The sequence below is a fragment of the Epinephelus moara genome, chromosome 11 (assembly GCF_006386435.1).
Source record: "Epinephelus moara isolate mb chromosome 11, YSFRI_EMoa_1.0, whole genome shotgun sequence".
NCBI classification, from domain to species: domain Eukaryota; kingdom Metazoa; phylum Chordata; class Actinopteri; order Perciformes; family Serranidae; genus Epinephelus; species Epinephelus moara.
Window position 1 is genome coordinate 18,778,434 of NC_065516.1, and position 11,091 is coordinate 18,789,524.

General features: G+C 42.6%; 2 protein-coding genes across 2 annotated transcripts; both read right to left on the reverse strand.

Moving 5' to 3' along the window:
- Positions 1 to 145: 145 nt before the first annotated feature.
- Positions 146 to 3,727, reverse strand: pdx1 (pancreatic and duodenal homeobox 1). Its single transcript, XM_050056919.1, has 2 exons — positions 3,112 to 3,727; positions 146 to 891 (listed from the first exon to the last, which is right to left on the reverse strand). The coding sequence occupies exons 1-2, from the start codon at positions 3,488 to 3,490 to the stop codon at positions 524 to 526; spliced, it is 747 nt and encodes a 248-aa protein (XP_049912876.1). The 5' UTR covers positions 3,491 to 3,727; the 3' UTR covers positions 146 to 523.
- Positions 3,728 to 5,270: 1,543 nt separating this feature from the next.
- On the reverse strand, positions 5,271 to 9,391 carry si:ch211-140b10.6 (protein POLR1D-like). The gene is made up of 3 exons (XM_050056583.1): positions 9,241 to 9,391; positions 8,663 to 8,737; positions 5,271 to 6,067 (listed from the first exon to the last, which is right to left on the reverse strand). The coding sequence occupies exons 1-3, from the start codon at positions 9,264 to 9,266 to the stop codon at positions 5,719 to 5,721; spliced, it is 450 nt and encodes a 149-aa protein (XP_049912540.1). The 5' UTR covers positions 9,267 to 9,391; the 3' UTR covers positions 5,271 to 5,718.
- Between the last annotated feature and the right edge of the window lie 1,700 nt (positions 9,392 to 11,091).

Consider the following 11,091-nt stretch of genomic DNA (forward strand, 5'->3'; position numbering starts at 1 on the left):
TTTGACAATTTACATGCTGCCTTAAATATATACATTTGGACATGGAAAATGTTGTAAATAGTCATATTACGCATATGTACATTAATAAGTTTCTTTGTAGTGTAGGTGAAAAACAACACATTGTAAAAGTTGAACAGTTTGTGCAACTGCATCCATGTTGTAGCCTCTTGTCATGCATGATTTGGTTATCTCAGCATGCCATCTGGTGCACAGAAAGCCCCAAAACACGCACGAAAAAATGGTGAAGACAGGTCCCTCCAGTCCAGCAAATGACAGACAGGTGTATCCAACAGGGGGTCTAGATGGTCCTTGAGAAAGTTCAAAGGGGGTCCCGGAAAATGAGCACTTTATTTTAATACCACAACTCTATGAGAGACTTTCAGGTTTCACTCTCCATTATTAATATGAATCTTAAAGGACCCCTACAAAAATCCTCTCAAATGTGGATTTAAAGTCTCTACAATAAAGAACCCCCCCCCCCCCCCCTCAGTATGAGTTAAAGTCCCGAGGACCTCCTGCAGGTCTATGCGGGCTCTCTGGCCCCACCTGCAGACAGGGAGTGACCGTGCAGCGGGGAAACAGGAGGTGAGCTGGAGGTGACCCCTCCCGCGGCCTCCCCCTGGTCCCCGGAGCTGATGGAGGAGTCCTGGTCCGGGTCGGCCCCCCTCGCTCTCCGTCTGTCCTCCTCCTTCTTCCACTTCATGCGCCGGTTCTGGAACCAGATCTTGATGTGGCGCTCGGTGAGGCTGAGGGTCAGCGCCAGCTCCACGCGCCGCGGCCTGGAGATGTAGCGGTTGAACAGGAACTCCTTCTCGAGCTCCAGCAGCTGGGCGCGCGTGTAGGCTGTCCTCGTGCGCTTGTTCTCCTCTGATTCCGCCATCACGTACGGTCCTGGAGACAAGGAAATCATTTTATTAAAGGCATTTGAAAGTTTGTTATTTATTTATTTGAAATAAATCTCAAGTAAAGTCACTAAACGCATTTTATTAATTATCATAAAGGGAGAATTTATTTTTAATTAACTATATAGCCTACTGATAGGGCTTATTAGAAGTGCATGGGTTAGATTCTGACCTCTCCAGCAGGCAGCTGCAGAAACCACAGTGCATATTTGTCTTCAGATAGCCGGTAAAATAAACACTTATTCACTTGTAATGTCAAAGGGAACTCACAATTAGAATATTTGAGGTTTACCCAAAAAAATACGCATTATATCATAATCCAAGTTGAAATTTGGGATCAACAGGTGATTTGAGGACACGCTAAAGCTGTGGAAATCTATTGTTTTTAATTCCATTTCTTCCCAAGATTATGTTGTAAATTACGTTGGAGTTTAAGATTTTGGATAAACTGTGGTTGCAAATGGTTGTTTCCTCTTACTGTGAACAAAACATAATATTCCCAGCTGTGACATTTAATTTGAAGTCATACCAGTGAATAGATGCTACAAATATTGATAGATAAGTTTATTTGATATCTGAGATTTGAGATCATTTTGATGTGGTTTAGTCGCTGAGACGTTCACGGAATGTTTGTTCCTCTATAGTTTTAGAAGACAACGGTGAAACAAGTAACATTTTAAAGGCTATAAAGTCACCAAATTGCGCCAATTTTTTCAGGATCCTGATTCCCTGAAGTCCTAAACCTGATGAGAACCACCGTTTGGTGAATTCACCCAGTTCAGGAATGACCTATATCTCACTGACAGCCTCAAAATGTCACCATATCACATATCAACAATCAAGGCAGCCATGCCAAAAATATTTATTCCAGAATCATTTTTATAGTGTGAGTAGACCTAAATATATCAGCCTAGCCTACATTATGGAGTTCGTATTTCTATTCATGCGTCATTGGCTTTAAAATGCTGCTCTTTACAAACCTCAAATCAAAACGCTCAGCTAGTGTAGTATCTGTAGCGGGACAGACAGGTGCTAACCTCTGTGACAATGACAAAAATATATTTCTTTCCTTCTAGAAATGTCTTTTTGTGTTGAATTCAAATTTAAATTTAAATTTAAATTTGGGACTATGCCAAAACAATAATTTATAGTTTAGCCATATTTTTAATTAGTCTTTAGGTAGGTCAGATAATTATAGATTTAATTGCAACCATTTTTGCAAATGTAAACCACTGACAGTATAAATGTCTATCTATCAAAGCACGACGAATGACAGCTTTGACCCTTGGCGTCCACTTTATTAGCTTTGTAGTTTTCGCATGCCAGCCTCTTCGTGTCACCTTATCCATTCCAAAACTTAAATTCAATGGAATTGTGCTATCTAATTTTAAAAGTCATTGACATATCTTTAGTACACTATAATAACCAGTCACAACAACTGTGCGTAAAATGTACCCAAAGTAGGCCGCAATGTCACAGGAGAGGATCCTGTAGTCAACACGGAATTTATGAGTTTAAAAAAGTCTTATATTAAATCAGTGACTAGAGAATAAGAATATGTTCAGCGGTCTGAAACTTTCCTCTGATATAACAAAAGTCGTGAGAGGGCGAAGAAACTTTGTGGTGTGGTACGCTCACATTTTTCTGTGGAGTAAAATGCGTTCATTAGAAAACAAACTCCAATTTGGTATAGGCATATGATTAAAGATAATTGAGTCCAAACTATTCATAATTAAATTCAAATTTTAAAGTCAAACAATTCATTTTAATATAAAAGGTATTCTGTCATATTACCCGGTCTACAGTCATGAAAACAGATTGTGGTGTATTCTGGTGTTTTAACGGCCTATTATGGCCCTGCTCTATAGACCTATACAGCCTATTGATGGTTTAAGATAGGGCCATTTGTGATTATGTTTTGTATAGACAAAACCCACATTTTTGTAACGATAAGCCCTGATAAAAGCCAGCGCTGACCTTCCGGGCCTTTTACAAATTGAGTGACAAGGTAAACTGAAACACCCAGGATCATATTGTTGGGAGCATGATGTCATTATAGGCCTCAGAAAGAGTCAGATGAAACTCGTGTTAATGCTATGACTACAGCTGTAAACAAAACTGTGCCTGTACTTGCTGATTTGAGAAGCAGATTCAGTAAAGTGATCTTATACGCATGATTCTGTGATATGTGGCGGTTTGGAGGAGTTACCTGCCCACTGTCCCTTCCAGGTGTGTGAGTGAGATTTCGTGGTTTTCATCCAGGGGAAAGGGAGGTGGTATCTGCTCTGCTCCCCCGTGTCTTCATACCCTGCGGCAGGCAGGAGAGGCTGCTGCTGTTGGAGCCCCTGAGGATGGTGGAGCTGAGGCACACCTGGATCCTCCCGCATGGGTAGACTGTAGGGACCAATGTCAGGAAGGCTGGCCGGCTCCAAGGCTCCCATGGACGGCGGTGTGTAGACAGAGTGCACCTGCCTGCTCATGTACAGGCAGGGCGGCGGGCTGTGGCTGTAGTCCTCCCCCTGTGATCTCTGGTAGGCACAGGAGTCTTTAAAAACCTGAGAAGGGTAATAATGATCTTCCCGATTCATGGCTTCCGAGGACCCGCAACATGTACCGTACCTGCGCCCTGCCTCGGCGTGGACCTTCTCCTCCACCTGTCTCTGGCGCAACTGCGAGGCCCTCACGGCTCCACACAGGTGTGTCACTCTGCCACCATGTGACTGTGCAGCGCCAAAGCCATTGGTTTCACTGTTTGCAGACCTATACTCAGTTTCCAGCTTGTGGGATTTTTCAGTAAATTGAACAGAACAGCCGCGTAAATCAATGCCACTCTGTAAATACCGCAACGTTTACCTGGCACCCACCTGTGTTTGCCCCTACAGCTGCAAGGGAACAGGTGAGTCTGCCTCCAGAAAAGAGGTCCTTAATGGTCTGGAGCAGACGAAAAAAAACATGTTACTCTTGCAGGACTTGTAGGGTTGTTCTCAAACAATGTGTCATTGACAATTTATATGGATTTATCTCTGGTGTGCGCTCTGCGGCTGATTAATCGATATGTATGGGCGCAAACATTGGTTGACCTGCCAGATAAGAGACCTGGATGGAGACACAGTTGTCTTGGAAACTCGGATGAGAAGCTCAAACACCATGGTCTATTTTCACAACCTTTTTTTCATTTGTCTACACCTTTCTGACTTTTAAAATGGACCCATTACACTTCTGCAAATGCATCATTTAACACCATTTAGCGCGCGTGGGCCCTGCGCGAGCGGCCCTCGGCGGTGACAAACACACAGCCGCTGCACTCTCGCCATGTTTGCTGGCCATTAGCCTCCAGCAGGTGTGTGTCCGCCCCATTAAACCGCAGCTCTCGTGGTAAACCAATTAAGACTGGAGTGAGCAACAGAACTCAATTAACGGGGCGTGCGTGTGGAGCGTGTCTCCACAACCCGCGAGCTCATGTGCGCCTTTAAGCGACATTTGGAGCCTCTGGCACATGATGGGAGTGATTTACCTATTTTTCATGTAAACTGTGCAGCACGGCGGGGCTTTTACCCTGATAGTGTGTATCAATACTCACTATTTGCACTGAGTTCTTCAAAAGCAATTATGGCACTTTCTACGGTATCTTAATGGGGCACTCGGCGGCGCAATAAAGTTCAAGTAAACCAATTCTATACAAATCACCCCCTGCACTATGCCTTAATGGTGTTTATATTTGATCATTGTTTCAAACAGGAAGGAAACAGTTAACCCGAGCGATTTCCCCACTACAGTGGAGATGGACAATGTGATTTATGGAGCATGAGAGGCGTTAAACGCATTTTAACGGGCAGAATTTGGCATAATGGCTTCAGCGAGGAATAATGCATCTTAAATGCAGATATAGCAGATCTATGACCGAGGAGAATGACAGATGCCACGTTTTTAAAAAGCTGTGTGTGGAACAATAAAGGGGTGTCAGCTCACACTGAGACAGGCTAAATGGATGGTGAAGATATAAACAGCAACACTTTGAACGCTTGAGCACATGCCCATCTGTTGTCATGAAATCCCAGTGACCCCACTAAAACATGCAGAAATCCAAAATGTATGAGCTGAGTCATTCAACAGTTATTATTATTATTATTATTATTACTACAATAAAGTTATTGTTGTTAATGACCACTAATCCGAGACCACTTGATCACAGGACACATGTAGGAGTGTCAGGAAAACAAGACTTTTTTTTCTCCTTCCACAAACAAAAGCGTTTCTGATAACCTGTACACATGTCAAAAAAAGTTGGACACGATAAAATGTGCTTACCCAGTGGCGACAGCAGCACGGCTTATGTAAACATCATGGCTGGTGAATAATGACAGAAGAATGGTAATGACACTTTAATTGGAATCAAACCTCCTCTACTGTAGGTGAAACAGAATTACACCAAACCATGAGTCATGTGGCGTGAACATGTGTCTAAAAAAAGTTCCTTGGGATTTCCTGGACTAAAATGGCCACTTGTTTATTCACTTATCTTAAGTGTAAAATCAGAAGGAAAGATATCATCTTGGCTGCTGGCTTCATTACCAGTTTAAGGGAACCAAATGAACCTCACGAACTATAAAAATGGCTGTAAATAAAAGTGTCAGTAATCTACTATCTAAGAAGAACACTCTCCATCAGCTGGACAAATGTCTCTTCAGTCTGCCAGCAGCAAGTCTGTGAGGTGCGTTAGCCAGTCAGAGAGCAGTTTCAGTAGTGTCCACCTCTGGGCTGCCTGTACAGGGAGTGGCCTCTGTAAAACCAGAGTTCCTCCCCTGGACAGAAGTCTTTATTCATGAAGTCTGTCTTTGTCTCTGTCTCGGCCATTTCTCCCATGTCTCCGGTCTCTGTTGTCTTTGTGCCTGTAACTCCTGTCTTCGTCTCTGTCCTGCTTCTTATCTTTGTTATTGCAGCTGTCCCTGTGATGGTGTTTATGGTCCGTGTGGCCTCCTTTGCTCCTGTGATCTCTGGGGGGTGTTCTGCTGCGGTCGCGGCTTCTGTGCGGGGACTCGCTTCTCAGGCGCCCTCTCTTGGTGGAGTGTCCGTGCTTGGGCTCACCGGTGCGCCGCTGCAGGCTGGTGGAGCGCAGGGTGTTGAGGAGGAAGCGCTTGTTGGTGCTCCGCAGGGGACACTTCAACCTGAGAGAGGAGGGAACAGAAAAATGTTTAAACTCCTTAGACCTATGGATGGTCATCACTGGCTTCTAGAGGCAGGGGTGTAAATATAGGCAGTGCAGTGAGGCTGCACTGGGGCCCGGGGGTGGGGGCCATAGAGAGAGGGCCCTCCAACTGTGTGTTTGGGTGGAGAATGGATCCTTGCAAGTTAATTTGATTGTCATCTTAAATATACAACTATGTATATATGTATATGTATATATGTTTAAACTCATGTCAAATTCATTTCATGTCCTCATTTTTTTTTTGAGGGTGGGGTGGGGGCTTAGTCAATAGTAATTAGGGCTGGGCATCAGTACTCGATACCTTTAAGGTAATACCTTCAGGGGTGTAGCCATCATTTCAGAAGTGAGGGGGACAGATTGTTCAGGTGTAAGAATATGGTTTTTTTGGTTTGTTTGTTTTTTTGATGATTTATTGAAATATTCTCTCAATTGTGTATCTCATAGCGGCCAAGAAACCAAACCAAATACCCCAAAACACCTGATTACTATTGAAAGAGGTCGTCTTCTGCAGTGGGCAGCCGCAGTACAGCACATGGGGACCAACTCCTGTTCTTTACTTAATTATCAAAATCATTAAGAATTTAAATGATGAGATAAACAAAGTAGCAGTTGCCGCTGTTATAAACCAAAAAGAAGAAGAAGAAAAAGTTTTTTCAAAGAGAGTTTGGTGTGTGAGCACCTTACCAACACTTAAAGGACTGTGGGCACTGAGGTCATGTCCTCATGATCTTTTTCTGGGAAGTTGGGGGTTTAGCAACATGTAGGAAGTTACATTTTATGGTTAAAAGTAGCACATCATGGGTATTTACAGGCTATTTCCATTAAATATCCACTCACATTGTTAAGGGTAGCAGAGGGACTGAAGCTTATCCCAGCTGACATTGGGCAAGAGACAGGGTACACCCTGGACAGGTTGTCAGACTATCACAGGTTGACACACTGAGAAGGACAACTATTCACGCTCACAGTTACACCTATAGGAGCCTGAGGAAACCCACGCTGACATGGGGAGAACATGCAAACTCCACAGAGAGGGACCCCTGACAGGTAAGTGGGTTTGAATCCTATTGCTGTGAGGCCACAGTGCTAACCACTGTACCATCCTGCTACCTGGCTATTTTCATTATTAGGTACATTATCAATTTACTACTTTTAGACCAACAAATACGTAACTGATTCAGTATATGCCCACCATAGTTTAAAAATAGAAATAGAAAACCACAGTACAGGACAAATTAACTAAAATAACTATGATCCTTATGAATCCTGGCTGTGACCTGACTCATACTAACTCTAAAAAAGGCACAAGACTAGTTTCCAGCACTATCCACCGAATCATTCATTGATCATCATCAATCATTGATGACTGCTCCTACCACTGGTAGAAGGCCCCTGGTAGACCCAGAACACGCTGGAGGGATTACATATCTCATTTGGCCTGGCAATGCCTTGGGGTCCCCAAGGAGGAGCTGGAAAGCATTGCTGGGAAGAGGGATGTCTGGGGTGCTTTGCTTGGCCTGCTGCCCCTGCAACCCAGCCCCGGATAAGTGGATGAAAATGGATGGATGGATGGATTGATTAACTAACTAACTAATGGCAATACATTCAATTTGCTTTGAGTATTCTAAATTCCACATTCACTGAGATGAAATGAACAACAAGGGTGAGTAACCAATGTATTTAGCTGTATATTCCGGCTAAATCTAATATCTCAACATTTATCAGTATCATCACTGTGATATTTTGGGGGATGGCCAACAATTACACACAATAACATTTTAACAAAACATTAGTAAACTGGCTACAATCATGTTAATTGCACTTGTCTGGAACAATATGGTAAGATTAGAAAGGTAAATAACTATGCTGTTTCCCAAGGGAGATATAATGCCATATTATGCGGGGCTATGATTTGTGCTATGTTTTTAGAGTTTTTGTGAAGCTTTTGTAAGTCAGTGGTTCCCAACTTGTGGGTCGCAGTCTAAAAGTGGGCCATGGGTCCATTCTGAATGGACCGCAAGAGACTCACAAACGTGTCAGGTTTGTAAAGAAAACCTGACACGTTTATTTTGAAGTACAGTGAATATCCGGCACAGACCTAACATTTTGAAGTGTTGTTTCCTGAGTGAGTGACTAACAGACAGCTTGATGACATGTCCAGACGCAGTGAGTGTATTAACCTGTGTGGACCTTGAAGTGATGACTAAGGAGAAATCTGGACCCCGTGGCTGGACCAGCTGGGAACCACTGGTCTAAGTGTTAGTCATTACTTTTGTTGGGTCTTACTAGTGTGTATCATGTTTGTTGTAGTATTGCAAATACATGTATGTGGACCCTGGGAAGAGTAGCTAACAATAGCAGTTGAGCATATAAACAAACTAGCTGAATATAACACATGACAAATGGTGCATACTAGATCTTAACACACCACAAATAGGTGACACACTCAAAGAACACAATTTGCCCCAGTGCAAAAACAGTTTAGCAGTCACATATCCACAAATGACAGATGTTTGCATACTGATAGAGATGGCATGTCAAACACAGTGCTCACCATCCTGCAGGGCCCATGGTCTCTGCTCTCACTCGGGCCCTGTCAGTCTCCTTCAGGAGCTCCTCCACTGCTCGCCTGTATGGATAAATAAAGACACATTCAAAAATAAATCATGTGAAGGAGAGGAAACAGGGAGGAAGCTGAGGGCAAAGATAGTACGAAACCTCAAGAGGGAGCCAAGGGGAGAATAATCTAATTAAGTGAGAGAAAACAGAGTGATACAGAGTGCAGAGGAGAGTGAATCATTAGTGAGTGACTGAGGGACAGCGGCAGTGTCCCAGTTTGACCCGAGCTGCTGAATCAGCACAGTATCAGCAGAGGAGACTCACTCATTTAGCCGACCTTTAACCACACAGCACAGGCTGCTAGTGGTGGCTGTAATGGTGGAAGGGATTTACTTACAACCACCACACACTCGTCTTACAACACAGTAAATACAACAGCTGAGGACCAAAAATATCTCTCCCTACGGATGGAGGGCTGCTACGGTTCAGGCAGAAAACTAGCTACAAGCGTTAGCAGCTAACCGTTAGCAGTTAGCAGTTAAACAGACGATAAACAGCAAAACAGTTACATACTTTTCCAGTTCATTGTCCTCTGCCATCCTGCCGTGATAAAGTGCACAGTGGAGTTAAATTAGTTTGACTAAATCGATGATGTAGGTTAATTGACGCTAGCATACATCGTCTTGTTTACTTCTCCGCGGGGTCCTTCAACCAAGGACCCTGTGGTTTTAGCTGCCCTGAGCGATGCCTGATAAATTCCAACGGCCACTTTTTAGTCTTTCTGTGACACAAAACCTCGACACAACCAGCTTGGTAAATTATTTTATGCATCAAAAATATGCTAAAATGCTTTAAATCCTACCGAATACCTTGAGATTTGCCTATTTTAATAGTTTAAATCAAACAAATGGCAAACAGCAGTGGAAGGAATATTCAGATTATTTTATTAAGTATGCTGGTATTAAATTCTCCATGAAATTCTCCTCGATTTTTTTTTTACTTAAGTAAGACTAGGTACGAATTTTCAGTTAAATGTGCTAAAACATGTCAAAACCATAAGTAGCCTGATCAGGGCCTTAACACCAGATTCTGGGCCCTATGCATATCCAATTTCCGAGGGACCCCCACCCTGCCTTTCTTAATCCATGTCTCTCCTTTACACCTTTGATTTTTTTTGTTTCCCTTTCCATTCTTTTACCCTTTTTCATTTTTGAAACCCTGGTTTCTCTTTCTTGGGGAAAGACATGTCAGTCTATCACTTCGTTTACATGCTCAGTTAAGTCGAGCTATGGTTATAGTTTGACTAGGCCATTTAATTGGACTACTGTCCTTGTCCCAATATACAAGCACAGGAGGGGAATCAATTTGTTGACCGAAGTTTGTCCGACTCAACGATAAGTGGAAATATGCCCCCTTTCAGCTTGTTGGTAATGGACCTTTTTCTGGTTGCCCCATTACGTCACAGACCAAACAGTTGACATACAAGTTAGCCATTTATTTTCTCCTCATCTGTCCAAAATGCACGGTTCAGGATGCAGATTTCACCATGTCGTTACCAGCATGTTCTTCTGTTACGCATGTAATGCAATTCAACCTCCAGGTCAAAGCCCAGGGTGGAAACTGTGGAGCACGCACAGAACGCCTAGGCCAGTTTGGGTCCGATTGACTGTGTACATGCAGGAGTAATTCAACTCCCAATCGCATTATCTAGGTGTATTCGTCCGAAATTTGATTTAGTATGATTTCAGTTGGACTAACATGTTCACATGTATTTTAAAAGTCCAGTTTTGGTCGGACCAACACAATAAATTGATCTCTAATGTCATGTAAACCTACTATATGTTGGTGCTCCAGCAGCTTAAGCAATTTCTTACTCAGCTCCTGTTGTGTTTAGAGACAAATCCTCATGCAGGGGCATTATAAACCATTTTGTGCCTTTAAGGGGTGAGAGGGGCCCCAGAAAACTTTTGCTATTTTTTTTTAATACAAAGTTTAGTCTTTCAAATAATTCATAGCCAGTACTAATTTAATTTTGGCACTAATTACTTTGAATTTTTAAAAAAAAAAGTTTAAACGAAACCCAAACTTTTTCCTTTCAAAGGCCCCCCATTCCATTGGGGCCCTTGGTAATCAAACCCTGATAACCTGTCTCAATAAGAAAATGTGTTTTACTGACATAAACCTCAGAATTACAATGACATGAAATGAGTGGCTTTTACAATATAACCATCCTTCTTGAAATAGCATCACCATTACAAACAAAAAAATCCCTGATCTGCAATACTGGATTTATCCCAAAAAAAATCCAAGACATCATCTGTGACTGTATTGTTCAACCAAAATAAAAATAAAAAATCGAAAACATTACAACTGTTTGCGTCCTTCAAAAACTCCTAGTTTCATATCATTGTGATTTTGAAGAAG

Bases quoted from the DNA above. Each gene is read 5' to 3' on its own strand.
- si:ch211-140b10.6 (XM_050056583.1), bottom strand. From the start codon at position 9,266: ATGGCAGAGGACAATGAACTGGAAAA. The intron at 8,738-9,240 runs GTATGTAACTGT...TTATCCATACAG, and splicing joins GAGGACAATGAACTGGAAAA to GCGAGCAGTGGAGGAGCTCC. The intron at 6,068-8,662 runs GTGAGCACTGTG...CTCCTCTCTCAG, and splicing joins ACCATGGGCCCTGCAGGATG to GTTGAAGTGTCCCCTGCGGA.
- pdx1 (XM_050056919.1), bottom strand. From the start codon at position 3,490: ATGAATCGGGAAGATCATTATTACCCTTCTCAGGTTTTTAAAGACTCC. The intron at 892-3,111 runs GTAACTCCTCCA...CCTTGTCTCCAG, and splicing joins CTGGAAGGGACAGTGGGCAG to GACCGTACGTGATGGCGGAA.